Below are 19,109 nucleotides of genomic sequence, written 5' to 3'. Positions count from 1 at the left end.
ACTTACTTGGTAGTTTGATGATGGTGGTGAAGGACGCTGTTCACATTTTCCACTTATGGCCACTAGATGCTGCTGTAATTCTTTTGCATCTACATTCATCATCATCCTGAGCACAGTAATGGCCCCAGCAAAGTCTCTTGGATGGTATATCAAGAACATAGAACCTCTGGACAGAAACATAATGGTACTCTGAAACATGGACCTAACCCGTCCCGTCCCTAACCCTTACATATAACTTTAATTTTCAATGCTGGTAAAATCAAGTTAATAAGTCTCAATATGTCGCTGGCAATAAAAAGGGTGTCGAGAGCTCTGCTTGGATCTTCTGTAAAGACACTAGACAGTCATTATCTTTTCCATGCCAAAGGGTATAGGGCCAGAAGTTACAGTATGTTTTAGACCCTGTGTGTCTGTCTGTGTTTGTGTTTCCAGAGCTAATCTCCCACATAGTCCCACACTACTAGACTGATCAGTGCCAAATATCTTGTGCATGCTGTCGGTAGGCCAATCCCTACACATACTGTATATATAATTCCTTGTTAAGGCTTTGTTTGGAAGTGTATCTGAAATTTTAAGGTATAAGTTGATTCTTTTTTTTCCTATTGTTTTATTCTGAGGAATCTTCATCTACAATGTCATGTCTATCATAAGAAGTTGTAGTTAATTGCAGGTAATTGTCTGAGGAAGAACAATGGCTAACAATGTCATTTAACCACGCTGTTAGAAATTGAACAGCCGAAATGTGTGTTCTATGAATTAATTGTATTACATTGTATTATTTAAGAGTAAATAGATCGGAGAGGTCGGTATCAGCCAAGAACGTGGAAGTCCACATTTCAATGTGCTAGACCCCTGGGAAATTGCTGGGGTGGAGTGCAACACCTAACATCAGCTCCTAGTAGGCTACTTACAGCAGGACTTGCCACACCCAAGCCGTGTTACTCAGTTGGCGTTGCACATGAACCCATGATGACCATGTGGTCCAAAGGCGAGTGCTCTACCAACTGAGCTACTCGGACACAATTTAAGAGTAAAGAATTGTTATCCAGATGCTTCACAACAAATTTGTTTCTGTAATTACTCATTCAGAGTCCTTAGATAAACAATATAATTGGATAGATACATTGCAAATACAGCATATCCCACACTTCCTTTCACCGATATGCATCCAGCATGGCACAAATCCTTATTGAAATATCTCATTTAAAGTCTATGATGGCTATATTGCAATCGCCATTGAAAAAAAAAAAGTCTTTGTATATACTGTATAGGCCTATGTACACACACTCCATTTTTCTCCTCAGTGGGCTGACCAATCAATCTGAACTTGCACACGGGTATTAACCAGTAGCATATGAAGACAGTGACAGTTTATAGCGTTTTTGAGAACTCTGTGTACTGTAAACAGCGGTATTTCATAGTTACTGTGCATGCAGGGCTATGGGCTCTGTTGTCGCGGTTACGGCCCATTTTCTCTGTATATTTTTGTGGGAACGGAAAGAGAAATGACTCGCTCCCCTTCTGTCTCTCTTGCTCTCTCATTCTCACCCCATTGTGCTATGTGATTTGAGTTCCTGATTACGTAAATTATGCAGCCTTTAATGGCAATAAAAAGGGTTGGATTGGGGTAAGTCCCTGCGCCATACTAGCGTCATGTCCAGGGGTTGTACTTGTACATCAATCTGCCTCACGCTAAGGAAACAGGAGATAGGCTCCTGCCCTATGGGCCTCAGGGCTCGGCAAGGCTTAGGCCTACTTACTTATTTTCTGGCAATAACCAACTTTTTTTCCCCATCCAGATAGGGCCACACGCAGGTTTTCTTTCTATCTCGTTTGGCTCATTGTTTGGATCTATCAGCCATCAGATAACAGAGTGACGAATAGTGCAGATTGAGTGGAATTATGGGATATACTCATTACTATTATCTTTAATGCAACTTCCTGATCTCCTCTCTGGACAGTGAGGTTTTGTTCCCGCCAGCTAACTGAGTTGGATTAGAAGTGTTTAGTGTGGTTAATTGTTTTAACTCATTAAATTGGATTCCAAGATTCAGTTATTTCGAACAACCACAGTCAAACAAAGTCAGAGACAATATTGAATACATTACTCAGTGAATTAGGTTTGGTGTAATTAATTTAATTGTGCCTGGATCTCGGTTGTGCTGTCTTTTTGTGCCATGTGAGAACAGACTGTGGTGATCAGCCGCTGAAATGTACCCGTTTAGACATTTTGTCTCCTTTTCACTCAAAGTAACATAATGTTGGACATATGTTAAACTTTAAGAAATAAGCCAAACTTAAGATAAAGCTCAAATTTGAAATTATGTATAAAATACATGTATCAACATAATAGGTAGTTCCTTCCACCATCCATTTGTGTGAAATGACCTAGTTCAGAGATTAGTCCTTTAGTTTGTTTAGTTTTTGGTTCTTAGACTACTCTGTTGCCCATTTCCGTTTAGGCTTTTCTCACAAAGACCACTATTGTAATAAACCATGTTTAATAAATGGTCATTCAAATTACTTGCTGTCTAAACAACACCAGTTGCACAGTTCATCCTCCATTTCTAAATAGCTGTTAAGGACAAAGTGAAATCACTTACACTACATTAAATAATTGTTTTATATTTCAGATATCTTCTATATATATGTTACAGTATGATTGGAGAACCAGGACGATTGAAGAAAGCGCGCTCGTTTTTACCACCCACCCAGCAATTCTGTAGAAGCAACACTAGAGGGAGCTCCTCCTCCTCCTCGCGAGCCTCGCGTAATAAACCCCCGCCTCGCAGCGCCGCGTCCTCCTTCTCCTCCTCCTCCTCGCGAGCCTCGCTAATAAACCCTGTCTCGAAAAGCCCCGCCTCGCCCCGAAGCCCCGTGCCTAAAAACGAGCGCTCTGTCTTCAATCGTACTGGTTCTCCAATCGTACTGTGACATATATATTCTTGAGGCTTAATTTAAATAATACTACAGTATGTAAAACATACAAAGAAGTGTGCACCGGCAGTTTACCCTTGACCTTTCTGACAAATAAAGTATTCAATCAATCAATGTGTGTCAAGTCAACACACAGCCGTAGCTTATTAGAGGGTAGAGGCCTTCTGGTAATCAGAAGGTCCCACCCAGTAATATGTATCAAGAAAGCTCACTCGGAGAGCCCACCCGGCTCCTCCACTTGACTCCACTCGGCTCCTCTAAAAAGCAAATGACCAATTGGGACCAAACAATTTCCGGGTCAAGCTGGAGTGAGCGAGTGGGCGAGATTTTGGGTATTGGAATTCAGCTTAGTCATGAGCAAGACACTTAACCCCAATCTACCCCCAAGACCTCATCATGAGCATCTGAACAGCCATCAGCTGGGTCAAGCTCTAACTGAATTTCCCCGGGGGATTAAAAAGGTAAATAAATAATAATAATATAAATTAGTAAAGAGAACAGGAAAAGGCCATCTTCTAAGATTTCATAGTGGATGAAGCTGTCTTCAACAGTAATCACTCCCGCTGCTGATTTATGCTAATAGCCCCTGACAAGCAGCTTTCCCTGATAATGTTGTGGTGTAATCCCTGCCAGCTAATGAGACCTGGTCCTCCTACCTTTTCAATATGTCACGGTCCAGCTACAACTGTGAACGAGGGGAGAGTCAGAGACTCGAGAGCAAAAACATCACAGAGGCAGACAGTACAGCGATGATACCTTTATCTTATAACTGAGTTCAGTGGAAAAGATCTAAAGGAACTACATGGTGGTTATTTGATTTATTGCCTTTAAAACCTTGTTCATCACTACAAGGGAAAAGTAAGGTAGGTAACAATGTCAGAGTCAAACAAGAAAGGTCTTTTAGTTCCTTTTGTTTGTGGTTGACAATGTATGGGAGAAATCAAGTTTGTGTCAGAGTGAGAGTACACATACACATACCACATCACTGCAGTAAGGAATACACATTGTATTGAATAACCTGAGGTGTCATTGTTAATGCTGATCTTGTATTGATAAAATAATGAATCCAAATATCGGCAGGAACTTTCACATACGCATAATTTGGCACGTTGAATAGATATGAATTTGTTGTAGTTTGTTTCTTAGAGAGACACTCTCCATTGAGCATCATACAAATTTTACTTTGAGATTTATGTACATTGTAAAACACAACTTATATAAAATATTACTTAACACAAAATGTACATGAATAAATCTAAAATGTAATATTGTAGCACTTTGAGATTTGCTTCAAATATAAAGTGTGTTACAAATAAAATGTATTATTATTATTATTATTATTATTATTAAATAGTATGTCAGTGTCCTAAATGTGTTTGTAGTTCTCTGCTGTTAATGTTCAGCATTAACTGTATTATGGATAATCAGGAAAGGAGCTATAGAACCCATAGTATCGCTTTCAGTACTTGAATGCTTCTTCTAGAGTCTAGACAGACCAATGTAACAGACTTAAATAAGTTAGTGAAATTATATCAAGACCATATTTAACTGTCAGACTAAAAAACAAAATAACATTAATATAAAAAAAGTCAAAGAAAATAAAATGTCATGATATTTTCTTTTTCTTTAAAACCTTGAAAACTTTTCACTTTAATAAGAAAATAGGAACAAAGAAGGAATAAGTATACTATTAGTTCCACTGATCCAAGCCAGAACACAACCGATGCTCTGAAAACACACATGACCACCTAAGTGGTCAGATGGGTGGCCTGCGAACGCTTTTGATATTTTTTAAGTGGGCCCTGATCCGGAAAATGTTGAGAACCACTACAGTAGATGATGTGGAGCCAGCGGAAGGTGCCACAGGAGGGGTTGGGCAAGAGTTATAGCTTGTTAGGATACACAATGGCTTGTTGTCATAATTCCCCTTGTTTATTGTTAGCAGTCGTGTAGGAGCTTTAAAAATCGATGACAAACCAAATACCTGTAATACAGTATTAACTAGAAAGGTGTGCTCTGCAGAGCGCATATCTAAACAAGGCTGGGTGGCCTACCCAGGACTGTGTACGTCATGGGTTGAAGCCGTCAGGACCTGAGGAGGCTGCAGGGGAAAATGGTGTTTGTACAACACACTGTTTGAATTTGTGACAGCCATTATGGGTAGAAGTGAAAGTGCTTTTGGAGGTGCACTCTATAGTGACCTCTCAACATGTGATTTCAATTCGGGGTTGTTAGATGTTGTGTTCATGATATATGGCTTTTATCTCTCTCTTTTTTTAAATAGGCCCTCCCGCAAACAGCATGGAATATCAAAAATATATTTGATGCTCATTTCAGGTATGACTCTCGAGATCACGTGTACCTAATTTGGACAAAAATCGTATCTTTGAAACAAACAGTGACATTTGTGTCACTCCCTATGGGTCTAAGTGAAATCACTTTTGGTTTTGTGTTGCGCAGAGGTCCCTCAGTATGTGATTCAAATCATTTAGGCTTGATTGGATGATGTGTTCATGATTTCTGGCATTTCTTGCCAAAAATCCCCCAAGTTCAATGGAGAAGTGGTGCCATGTTATATTCGGTTCGTCAAGCTCGATACTGCAAATTCATTTCATACTGTGCAAGAGAGAGAGCGTGAAGCCAAAAGTAACACTCACAGCTCACCAAAAGTAACAGATTAAAATACGTTATTGTCAGCAAGCAATGCCATCGTATGACAAAGTATAATATAGGCTTTACTCAAGTTGCTCATTAGCGTATTTCTCTGTCTTGTGTATTCCAGGTTGTAACCATGGATATCGGTGGTCTGGCGACAGTGATGGCTAACTCTGCCTATGTGTCAGCCCGTGGCAGTCTGGATGGTAGCTCACCAGCTGCCCTGCGTGACAAGAAGTTCCGTGCTAAACTGTTCCTCCCACACATCAGAGACTGTCAGTACATGAAGGCAAAAGTGGACTCAAACTTTGACAGCATGTGTGTCCAACAGTCCATCGGCATGCGTCTGTTCCAGGAGTACCTGGACAGCGAGGCAGCTCACAAGAATGCTGGACAGCTGTGGAAGGACATAGAAGACTATAGCTGTTCCCAAGAGAAAGACAGAGCACAGAAGGCACAAAAGGTTGTCAATAAGTACTATGACTCTGCATCCAAAACCTTTTGCAAATTCCTCGATGAGAAGGCAATCGCTCGAGTGAAAGCAGATCACAAGAACGCCCCTAAAGACCTGTTCAAAGAAAGCGAGCAGCAGCTGCTCAAGCACCTGGAGAAGCAAGCCCTTGCGCGGGCTTCAAGAACAGCATGTACTTCTTGCGCTTTGTTCAGTTCAAATGCCTGGAAAGTCAGCCTGTTGATGAGGAATGGTTCATGGACTTTAGAGTGCTTGGTAAAGGGGGTTTTGGGGAAGTGCATGCTTGTCAGGCCAAGGCGACAGGGAAGATGCATGCCAATAAGAAGCTTTGCAAGAAGAGGCTGAAGAAACGCAAAGGCTATCAGGTAAAGGGTCCATGCTGCTCCACCCCAACATTGCTGCCAGAGCCTTTAGAATGGTATTAAATGTATTGTTAACACTTTCCCTTCAAAACCTCAAAACCAAAGGGGTAGAGTTGTTTGAAAAGATTACCCAGTGAGTCCAGTGACTTAGTTTAACCCTAATCAGAGCCACAATGAAAAGCTGCTTGCAAGATCTCACTAATCGGCTCAGAACCAGGCATAGAGAAAATGCCCCAGGTTCAAGCCCCCTGCTTGTAAAATCATTAGTGGTTAATGGAGATTTACCTTTTGCTTAAATTTTGGTGCACAGGAGCAAAACTGAATTAGCAACATTATCATCATTGTAGAGGTAAAGAACAGCTAAGGTACATGCACATCACACACCATATGAAAGTGACAACAATTATGACAACCAACTGATGTCCCTGCACAAGCTAGATGGAGTCTTTGATGAGCCAATCAAGTCCCTCAAATGTATAGGACACTTTCAATCACTTCACTGAATTGCGTTTATTGATTGGAGACTAATACTACTTGACTTGTTTTTAGGGAGCAATTGCGGAGAAACGCATTCTGTCAAAAGTTCACAGTCGCTTCATTGTGTCACTGGCATATGCCTTCCAGACCAAGACAGACCTCTGTCTAGTTATGACCATCATGAACTGAGGAGACCTCAGGTAAACATAGTACATGCACACATACTTGGGAGCTGTCCAATCCTCAGTCTGGCAGAACTTCCCAGCCTTAGTATAAAGTGGTGTCAGTCTCAGTGTTTGACAGTGTGGGAAAAATGTGCTCCGTCTCATCTCTCCTAATCAGCCTAAGGTAGATCAAACTCCTGGCTAATATACAGGCTAGGCCCTCAGGTGCATAATACTGTACGTTTATAGAGAATAACCAGTCCCCAGAGTCCCAAATAGATTATTTTCTCTCATAGCTCCCTCGTCCACATAGCCTCTCCTGTCCAAAACGGTCCACTTATACTTCCAAAATACTATATAAGTTAGCCTTAAAGTTCTCCAGAATGCCTTTCCCTTGTCCTTTTGTCTAATTTGACTTATCGTTACTTTAGGTTTCACATGTACAATGTGGATGAGAAAAATCCAGGTTTCAATGAGATAAGAACTTGCTTCTACACTGCTCAGATCATCTATGGTCTAGAGCACCTCCACCAGCACAGGATCATCTACAGGGACCTGAAACCAGAGAATGTACTGCTGGATGATACAGGTGAATGCTTCCTCAAAAAGTACCATGTGTACCTCTGAGCTTGATGTGGTACTACATCATCTAATCACTATCATGGCCCCTTCGTATACACTGACAATATGTTTGGCTACATCTAAAAACCTTTTTTACTCAGGAAATGTGCGTCTCTCAGACTTGGGTCTCGCTCTGGAACTACCACCAGGAAAAGACAAAACTAAGGGATATGCAGGAACTCCAGGTACTGAGTGGACATATTCATTTGCAAATGGAACAAAGACTAATCTGATACTGTGTGCAAAAATAAGAATAATAACTATAAATAATAATTATTGTCTCAGCCAGGCCGAAGGCATGGCGAGAGAGTATGTTTTACTCCCCGTCCGTCCGTCCGTGTGTGTGTGTGTGTGTGTGTGTGTCCGTCCGTCCGTCCGTGTGTCCGTCTGTGAACAGCTAATCTCCGACACCGTTGGCCCGTTCGCTCTGAAACTGTGCACACACACTCCCTGGATGCCAATTCAGAACCTCTGAATTTCACATAGCCCTGTTATAGCGCCACCAGGAGGCCGATTTGTGCAAAACCCATTTACTCCTACAGATTTTATCCAAACGTCATGCAAATCGGTACACATTATCTCTATAGTCATGTGATCAACACGGATCTGTCCGATTTTCCATATTCCATCCTCATTGGCTAAGGTTGGCTTCCAAAGTTTGCAGGATTGGTCCGTTTTGAACAAAATGCCTCAAATCATGAACACAGCTTGCGATTTCCGTGAAATTTCACACGCACATTCCCACTAGGCCGAGGAAGAAATGGCACCCTTTTCACATTGGCCTGTTATAGTGCCACCAGCAGGTCTAATCTTAGCAAAACACATTTTTGGAACAAAAGCCTCAAATCATGAATGCAGTGTCTGATTGCCGTGAAAAGCCTAAGAAGAAATCACACCCCTTTCACATTGGCCTATTATAGCGCCACCAGGAGGCCACAATAACGTACCTGAGCTGGCGGAGACCTGTGCTCCAAGGAGCACTTTTTCTAGTTATCTATGCGGTGGTTCCTATCTGTTCTGGATCAGGGCCCACTTGAAAATGTGGAAAGAGCTTGATCAGAGCTTGATCTATGCTAGTGTTTTAGAGCTTTTCTGCATTATTTTCTTTATGCATAAGAACCTATTATCTGTATCTTTGTCTATAAATATAGGCTTTATGGCTCCAGAGCTACTGGAGAAAAAGGAGTATGACTACTCAGTGGATTACTTTACCCTTGGGGTCACAGTGTATGAGATGATTGAAGGACCCTTTAGAATTCGAGGAGAGAAAGTGCAAAACACAATGAGAGAATGTTCATTTGAACCACAATTATACTTTGTCATAGGACAGAGTCACGCAAAATTAGCTACAATAGCCGATGTACAAGCTCACAAGCCAGGCATCTAATATTTTGTAATTCTTGCCTATGACAAACGTTGGGACACCATGTTGAAAGCGGAAAGAGGAATACCACTCATTTTCAACATTAAACTATGTCATCATTACTATACAATATATCTATTGGACATAAGAAAAAGGACCCTCCTTCTATGTTGCCTAGCACCGGAAAATAGAGTTTTGGGATCATGTGATCAGGGACGTACGGCCAGTGTACTCTTTGGCCGCCTTCTGTCTATGCGTGCATACTCTAGAACAAGGGTTCCCAAACCTTTCAGGCTGCAAGCCCCCAAAATAATCATATTTGAACTGAGGACCCCCCAGGCCACCACCTATACCCTTATTTGACATGATAACGTTCATTTAGAAACGTCATAACATAGTTTAATGTTGAATTTGAGTGGTATTCCCCTTTAAGGGAAAATAAGTTGAATTTGGAACTTCTTGCTCTGTCTCAGTTACAACTCGTTTTGGACCATTCATGTTATCTTGTTTTCAGGTTGAGAATTCTGAGCTGACACGCAGAATCTTGAAGGATCCAGCTTCCTATTCAGCCAAATTCAGCAAAGACTGCAAGGTGTTTTGTGAAGGTCTGTTGGAGAAGGACCCAAAGAAACGTCTGGGGTTTAAAAACAATGACAGCTCGGAGCTCAAGTGTCAGCCATTCTTCAAGGAGATAAATTGGGGACGTCTGGAAGGAGGTGTGGAATGTATACAATTCCAAAATAAATACACTGTTACCAGTTCTACGACAATAACTTACTTGTCATAAGTACAAGAGAATAACTCACTTGCAAACTTCCAGGTCTGAATGAATTTAGTACGCTTAATTTATTTTCTGTTTGTTCACAGGCATTTTGCCTCCTCCATTTGTCCCTGATCCTAAGGCAGTTTATGCCAAAGACATGATGTGGGCGCCTTCAGCACTATTAAAGGTGTGGTCCTGGATGGCAAGGACACTTTGTTCTACGATGACTTTTCTTCTGGAAATGTCGCCATCCCTTGGCAGGAGGAGATGGTTGAGACAGGGGTGTTTGGAGAGCTGAATATCTGGGGGGAGAGTGGAAAGCTGCCCAGTGACCTTGATCCTAACTATGTGGCAGACAAAGGTGGAGGATGTGTTCTCCTTTGAGTCAGAGCCAGTGTTGCCAGAGTTTGCGAGAGAAATAAGCCACCAGGTCTATGAAAACAAGCCCAAAACAAGCGAATAGTCCACATGAGCACTTTACACCTATATACTTTGGCTATTTGAAAATAGCCGATCCGATCTACAAGCTCACAACGCGTCGCGATGTGTGAATTAAAGGCTTCATGGGGTGTGTAATTGATAGAAGATGTTTTGGGTGAACTATTCCTTTAAGGTTTTGTTTTAAAAGGAGAATCACTGTGTAATAATCTACAGAATATCCCATGAGAGCAAAATGTAAATATACAGTTGATAAATAATGCAGTAACCTTAATATTGTTTGATTAGTAAATTCAGTTAAACATTTTTTTTTTTAAATACATTTTTGTATAGAAACGCTGTTTATATGAAGTTATTTTTCTCACCAAAGAAAATGTAATGGAAAGCAATGTAAATACTTTTAAATCACTCACTATGTACTGTATGTTACAATAGTGCTTATTTATAACAAAATTTAATTTTTGCAATAGTTAAACGCACCACCATAGGCCACATATAGCCTACTGTGACCCATATTTATCAAATCATTAACAAAAACATTACAATGTGCAACACTGATATGGGAGAAGTTGACCAACAGAATTAATTATTCTAACAGCAACCCTTACATACTGTACAGTACAAAGCATACTGGACGACCTCTTTGGATTAAACATTTCAGAAAGGAGAGTACAACCAAACGATAAAGTATGAGGTTCTTCGATCAATGGATATCAGGGCTTAGTCCAGAAACCTATCTGGGGCCAGCATGGTATACACAAATGTTGCAATATAGCACACTTTAATATATTAGATGAGGTAAGGAATCTATACACTACTTAAGATTAAAGTTCATTACGTTATTCAATAATTAATACTTTATTGCATCAACATGATTGATTGGAATTAGTGAGCTCACTTAAAAACTGAAAAAGACCAACATGAAGCACCTGCAGTATTATATCATTACACAGTATAAACCATACTGTAAGTAAAAAAAACATAAAAGCATAAAACTAATTTGTTAAATAAAATTCAACACATGTAAAAACCATAGATAAAACACTAACAGCAGCAACATCAATCTACCCACTCTAGATACAGTGCTTCAGATGCTTAAAAACATCTGCTCTATTGCACAATCCACAACCTTAGAGGCCTGCAGTCTGCAGTGCTATGTTTGGAGAGTGAAGGAGGCGGACGCTAGCAGGATGTGTGCTATTCTGGAACCTGGATGTTATGCAGTTTCTCTTAATGCTTCCTTGTCTTTAAAAATAAATTAAAAAGATTGCTAGCTATAGGTGAGAGAGGTCCTTTAGAAGGACCTTTGTATCTAGCTATATAGATTTATTAGCGGTGAGAGATCACAGCCAATCATTCTGGAGGCAGTACACACCACTTTGTCTAATGTCTCTTGTCTTCAGCTGACATGTTGCCAAACCACACAATTATTGCGTAGGTGAGGAGGTTCTCCACTGCTGCTCTATAAAACTGCACCATACCATCCCTGGAAATGCCACGTTTTCAGTTGTCTTAAAAAGAAAAGCCTCTGGGGTGTGCTTTCCTGAGAATAGTGGTGTAAAGTCATAATAATAGAGTCCGCGCACAGTTGTTAGTTGCCACTGGCTAGCTCCCACAACAGCGCAATTGAGAGCATCTTGTCGGGCTGCATCACCACCTGGTATGGGAACTGCACCACCCTCGACCAGAAAGCCCTGCAGAGGATGGCGTAATTGAGAGAGAGCTTCCCTCACCACAGGGTATACGAGAAGCAGTGTGTAGTAAAGGCAGAGTGAATCATGAAGGACAGTCATCCAGGGCTGCCAACATTGGAGAATGTCAGAATCCAGGAGATTGGTTGGGGGCATGGCTAGCGGGGGGTCTGGGGGTCCTCCCCCTGAATTCTTTTAGCAGAGTAGATGTAATTTCCTGTGTTTTGGTGAATTTTGTGAGTTTGATACTTTTATCAGGCTTGCTTTACTAGCATTGGAAAATAATGGGTACAATTTCATCCATTAAAAAAGTAGGCCTACATAAATTGATTTGATGACTGAAGCAATGTAAGACCCATCTTTAATAATAACCATTCATTACTTAAAAGTTCATATCTCTGTATGATGGATGAAGAAACTGTAATTTCCTGTGTTCTGGTGAATTTTGGGAGTTTGATAAAAAAAAACAGAAGAAAACTAGAAAAAGTGCTCCTCGGAGCACAGGTCTCCGCCAGGTCAGGTAGGTTATTGTGGCCTCCTGGTGGCGCTAAAATAGGCCAATGTGAAAAGGGTGCCATTTCTTTTTAGGCCTTGCATGGCAATAGCACACTGCATTCATGATTTGAGGCATTTTGTTCAAAACAATAGTTATCTAAATTAGACCTGCTGGTGGCGCTATAACAGGCCAATGTTAAAAGGGTAGCATTTGTTCCTCAACATAGTGTGAATGTGCATGCAAAGTTTGAGCGCAATTGGACGCTGCGTTCATGATTTGTGGCATTTTGTTCAAAACAAGCCACTACTGCAAACTTTAGATGTGAATCTTAGCCAATCAGGATTGAATATGACAAATGAAACAGATCCGGCTTGATCACATGACTATAGAGATCATGTGTACCAATTTGCGTGAAATTTGGATAAAATCGGAAGGAGTAATATAAAGAAATATGTTTTACATAAGTCGGCCTCCTGGTGGCGCTATAAAAGGCAGAAGTGAAAAATGCAGGGCAAAGGTTTTTCCTTGACCTCTAGGGAGTGCGCATACAGAGTTTTACACAGATCGGTGCAGTTATAGGTAAAAGCACAAAGGGGCCTGTTTTAGCGCCACCATGAGGCTGATTTGAAAATGTTCAAGTGGCATTTCTTCCTCGGCCTAATGGGAATGTGCGTGCAAAATGTCATGGAAATTGCATGCTGTGTTCATGATTTGAGGCATTTTGTTCAAAACGGAGCACTCCTACAAACTTTGGAAGCCATTTTTAGCCAATCAAGATGGAATATGAAAAATCTGAAAGACTTGTTTCGTTTAATGACTATAGAGATACTGTGTACCGATTTGAATGATTTTTGGGCAAAATCTGTCGGAGTACTGTCAAAAAATATGTTTTGCACAAAGCGGCCTCCTGGTGGCGCTATAACAGGCCTATGTGAAAAATGTGGGGCAGAGGTTCTGCTCTGGTATCCAGGGAGTGTGTGTGCACAGTTTGGCTGCGATCAAGCCAACGATGCCAGAGATTAGCTGTACACAAAATGACAGAATGACACACGGACGGACGGACGGACGGACGGACACACGGACGGACGGACGGACAGGGGGTAAAACATACTCTCTCGCCATGCCTTTCGGCCTGGCGGAGACAACCAGAAGAAATGACGATCCAGGAGAGTGTCAGGAGACGTGGTCAAAAACCAGGAGACTCATGCGGGATCCAGGAGTGTTGGCAGCCCTGCAGTCACCACACCAGCCACAATCTGTTTATTACGTTACTGCAGCCACAGCCTGGCAAGCGCTACCGATGTATCCAAAGCCATACCACCAGATTTTGGAACAGTTTCCACCTGGCTACCACCTCCCCATAACAGGTCACCCCCATTTCTGCCTGGCTAGATTTTCCGCCATTTTAAGTTTTCTTCAAAACAAACGGTTTGCTACTACTCACACAAATCGTTATACATTATCTCTTGAGTCATATATGATCAAAATGTATCAAGTCAGATCTTCCATTCTGATTGGCTTCCAAAATTTGTGAGAGGAGCCAATTTAGCAAAACAATGCTACAAATCATGATCACAGCATCCAATCTACCCAAAATTGTAATCACATATTGAGGGGCTTCTAAGACACAACACAGAGCCAAATGCGATTTCACTTACACCCATAAATGCCACAAATGCAACTAGAAAAAGTGCTCCTCGGAGCACAGGTCTCCGCCAGGTCATGTAGGCTATTGTGGCCTTCTGGTGGCGCTATAATAGGCCAACGTGAAAAGGGTGCCATTTCTTCTTAGGCCTTGCACGACAATCGGACACTGACTGCATTCATGATTTGAGGCATTTTGTTAAAAACATTTGTTTCGCTAAATTAGACCTGCTGGTAGCGCTATAACAGGCCAATGTTAAAAGGGTGGCATTTGTTCCTCAACATAGTGTGAATGTGCGGCGTGCAAAGTTTTGTTCAAAACAAGCCAATAATGCAAACTTTAGATGTCAATATTAGCCAATCAGTATGGAATATGAAAAATCAAACACATCCGTCGTGATCACATGACCATAGAGATCATGTGTACCGATTTGCGTGTAATTTGGATAAAATTGGAAGGAGTAGTATAAAATAATGTGTTTTACATAAGTCGGCCTCCTGGTGGCACTATAAAAGGCAGATGTAAAAAATGCAGGGCAAATGTTTTTCCTTGACCTCTAGGGAGTGTGCATACAAAGTTTTACACAGATCGGTGCAGTTATAGGTAAAAACACGAATCGGCCTGTTATAGCGCCACCATGAGGCTGATTTGAAAAAATGCAAATGGTAGTTCTTCCTCGGCCTAATGGGAATTTGGAAATTGCAAATTGCATGCTGTGTTCATGATTTGAGGCATTTTGTTCAAAACGGAGCACTCCTGCAAACTTTGGAAGCCATTTTTAGCCAATCAGGATGGAAAATGTGAAATGTGAAAGACTCGTTTCGTTTAAAGACTATAGAGATACTGTGTACCGATTTGCGTGATTTTTGGACAACATCTGTAGGAGTACTGTCAAAAAATTGGCATCCAGGGAGTGTGTGTGCACAGTTTCGCTGCGATCAAGCCAACGGTGGCGGAGATTAGCTGGTCACAGACGGACGGACGGACACACACACGGACGGACGGACACGCGGACGGACGGGGGGTAAAACATACTCTCTCGCCATGCCTTTCGGCCTGGCGGAGACAATAAATGTCACTATTTGTTGCAGAAGTTGTTTTTTTCCCACCAGGCGGCATGGTCTTGTGAGTCATGTCACAATTACGTCAAACAAGATTTTGATTCCGTAACATTGCTTGTAATTGCCTTGCCAACAATGTGTGTCTGGGGCCTATTTCTTACAAAAAACACCATATATCATGAACGCAACATCAAACAAATCTCACCTAAATTGGAATACAAGTTGAGGGGTGTCTAGTGTGCACCTCCAAAACAGCTTTCACTTCTGCCCATAGGAAGTGCCACAAACGCACGTTGATTAAAAAATAAATGATGTTATCAAATACTCCAAATTACAATTTAGGCATTTAGCTGACACTGATCTGATTGATGTCATTCAGGTTTTAATTCCTTTGGTAGGCCTACAGCACACCAGTGTTTTCCCAAACATGGGGTTGTGACACGTGGACCCATTTTTATGGGTCCATGTTTTTTCGATTTTCAAAACATTTCAGAAATAATATAATAATCTGCATTTGCAACACTTTGAGAGCATGTAGCTCAGCAATTTTCATCATTTTTTATTATGTATTTTTGTACGTATGTGTCTCGGGGACACACCACATTTCTCATTTGGGTCTCGAGCTGAAAACGTTTGGGAACGAACCCCTGATGTACAGATCAGAGACGACGACATGGCTACACAACATTGAGCTGACCATCTGATGATACATGAAAGAAGACAAAGAACATACACCAACCAAAGAGTGACACAAAGAAAATACACTTTTCTCTGTAAAGAGATGACTTTTCATTAAGTTTCAATCAAAACTAGCGGAGGGGATATGCAATTGGGAGCAATCTTGGTAGCAAATACAATGTGCAGCATATTCATATCCATAGCTGAGGACACTGGGAAGGATGTAAATTAAGATAACTGTGAAATATTGTTTAACCACTTTAACCTAGTGTCCCTTTTTGGGAATTCCACTTTGGTTGAACATTTTCATTGTTTGGTTGTCAAAAAGTGTGGATGCTCATTATGATTTAAATGGTTTTTCTGTGGTTAGAATTACAGTGTGTAATTATCCATAAAAGGTCTGAATTAAAACTAGGTGTGATTTAATGTCGGAGCTACTGTCAGAACTTTACCTTTAAGTAGCGAGGTCAATGCGGACAACGACAATAGACATATTGATTGACTGTGCCTAGTGCCAGGCAAATAAAATATTAACAGACAAAAGATTATGGGTTAGAGCTGAATGTTTGTCTTATACTGTAAGTACATGATAGAACTTTGAACTGTTCTTACCGGCTGTCTATACTGAATTCACTTTTGATCAAATACTATCTGTAACTTGCTGAGTTGTAAGTATCTTGTAAAAAAATCACTTGACCAGAATAAACTTTGAAAATAATTTAAACAGAGTTAAAGTTTTCAACAAAAGGTTTCACAAAGAACAGTCATCATTGTTAAATCCATACCCACAAATGGTGTAGGCCTGTGCTTAAACAGAGCAAAAGAAAGCATCCTTTGTTTCACTTCAACTTGTTAATGTGTAACCACTGCTAATATAGACACTTTCTATCTACAATAAATCACTGTTTTTTCTCTTCAAGCAAATTGTGATATTTGCTTTGCCCAATACTCAGTATTTACTGACAGACCTTAAAATGACCTCCTAAAACCACATGCTACCAATTCTACAACTGCAGATACATGCAGGAATGTGAAATTTAAAAAGAGCAAGATACACACAGTAAACCTACATCACCATAAGGGTCTGTCTCCAGACAAGGTGATTTGTAAGTGTAACATCACTACACTACTGTATTACTACTTATTTCGTAGTCTCATTTCCTTTAGTTCCATGATTTAATAAATTGTCTAATTAACTTTACAATTTAGGCATTTGGAAGATGCTCTTAATCCAGAGCGACTTAACTAAGCCTGGACATAACTGTCCAGGCTCGCTAAACATGTAATCACTGAACAGAAATGATTACTAAAAGCATTTCCAGGAATAGCATGAACCTGTCAGAACAATCACATCATAAGGAAGATTTTGGACTTTTTGGTTTAAAATGTGAACCTCTGAGGACATATTTGAAGCTTTGGTACCTGATAAGATACTTCTTGCTATCTAGTACAACGTGATGCGATGCCAGTCATCAGGAGAAACGGCAGATTGTATACGTATGTACTTACTATACTCTGTACTGGAATACATTGTATTCTGGTAGAATTGTACTTACTGTCAAATTCTACAGCAGCTTGCTGGTGCATGTAAGGTCACCCATTTTGGGCGGGAATAGCAGACTTATAATGAAGCTGCGGCCTACAAATTCAATGTTTCAATTAGTCCCGGTTGAGTGCATGAGAAAAAAATCTGCGAGTCACTTCTCACACTCATAAAATGTATGTCTGATACAGAAGCCTAGTATAGAGCTCCTTGCAGAGGCAATAACTATTTAGTTTGCTAATAATTAATAGAGTATTCCTTTTGAGATGAATGGGATCATTGAGGTTGTAGCACTTTTCCTAGGTTTTGCAGGCTGGATAATGGTTAGTATATCATTACAAGATCAGTATTGGAAAGAATCCACGACAGAGGGCAGTGTGATTACAACTTCAACAATCTATGAAAATCTCTGGATGTCTTGTGCTAGTGACTCAACAGGGATCTATAATTGTCGTGATTTTCCATCACTTTTTGCCCTTCCAGGTAAGTGACAGAAAGTGTATAGGGCTGCATGATTATGACTGAAATGATAATCCTGTTTATTTAGATGAATATTGCAATCAATATTATTAATAATATTGATAATGATTTTAATTGGTAAAATATGATTTTATAATTATTTGGATACATTTGTTGTTCATTGTGGTTCTTGGTGTCATGTCTCTGGCCAAATAGTACAGTATGTAATTGTCTCTGTGATTATATTGTTCCTCCATAAGCCTGCTGGATGGGGAGATGGGTTGTACAGTGTTCTGGTTATTAATCCTGGTGTAATGGTGAGGAGATGAGGGCAAGGTGCAACAGCTGACAAAATATGACGTTTGAATTAATTGCCAAGTTTCAGGATTATATAATTGTGAAACCTAGAATCATAATGTTATAATTACTTTTGATTCATTGTGCAGCTCTGCACAATGAATCAATTGTGCACAATTATAATTGTAGGATTATCCAGAGTTTCAATGTTTTATAGAAGTCACTCTCATCTTATTTGGTCACATCTCTCTCTCTCTCTCTCTCTCTCTCTCTCTCTCTCTCTCTCTCTCTCTATATATATATATATATATATATATATATTAGGGGTGGGACGATATGGGTACCTCACGATACGATATATATCACGATATTAGGCCCACGATAACAAAATATATCACGATATTCCACGATATTCAATATATTGCGATATCACGATATTCTATATATATTGCAAGAAATTTCACCAACGATATATCACGATATCTGAAAATATCGATATATTGCGATATCACGATATAGTGCATGAAATTTCACCAACGATATATCACGATAGTCCTTGTATTCAATTCATAAACACATAAAATAGCACCAAACAGATCAAAATCATCATTACACAAATACAGAGTAGGAAAAACAACGTATCACAAACAAAAACAAAAAAGTATCACGATATATCGCGATATCGATATATCGTCCCACCCCTAATATATATATATATATATATATATATATATATATATATATATATATATATACACACACACACACACACACACACACACAAACAAAAGTTCTCTCCATAAAAGCTGAGTATGCATCAAATCTATGTCCTAATACAGACTCCTTTATGATCCTCTCTTTCATGGTATAAATCATTATCCACACCTAACTGTGACATCAGATAAAAGCCCTTTCTAAAACATACAAAGCTTTGTCATAACCGTTTGGCTATTTAAAGGTGGTGTTAGTGATTTCTCCCCCCCCCCC

The 19,109-nt window shown here is 40.2% G+C and overlaps 1 protein-coding gene across 1 annotated transcript; it reads left to right on the top strand.

The window, feature by feature from the left end:
• Positions 1–5,728: 5,728 nt before the first annotated feature.
• Positions 5,729–10,198, top strand: grk1b (G protein-coupled receptor kinase 1 b; the record flags this gene model as incomplete). The annotated part of the gene is given in 10 exon segments (XM_080434963.1): positions 5,729–6,214; positions 6,217–6,429; positions 6,976–7,089; positions 7,093–7,103; positions 7,499–7,656; positions 7,790–7,873; positions 8,840–8,958; positions 9,566–9,767; positions 9,919–9,971; positions 9,974–10,198. Coding segments are annotated over 10 exon segments (1,665 nt in total).
• Positions 10,199–19,109: the final 8,911 nt, after the last annotated feature.

Source organism: Gymnoscopelus braueri (genome assembly GCF_963280865.1).
Source record: "Gymnoscopelus braueri genome assembly, chromosome: 8".
Taxonomy (NCBI): domain Eukaryota; kingdom Metazoa; phylum Chordata; class Actinopteri; order Myctophiformes; family Myctophidae; genus Gymnoscopelus; species Gymnoscopelus braueri.
The sequence above is the reverse complement of the archived record's forward strand: the minus strand, read 5'-3'. Positions and strand labels throughout refer to the sequence as shown.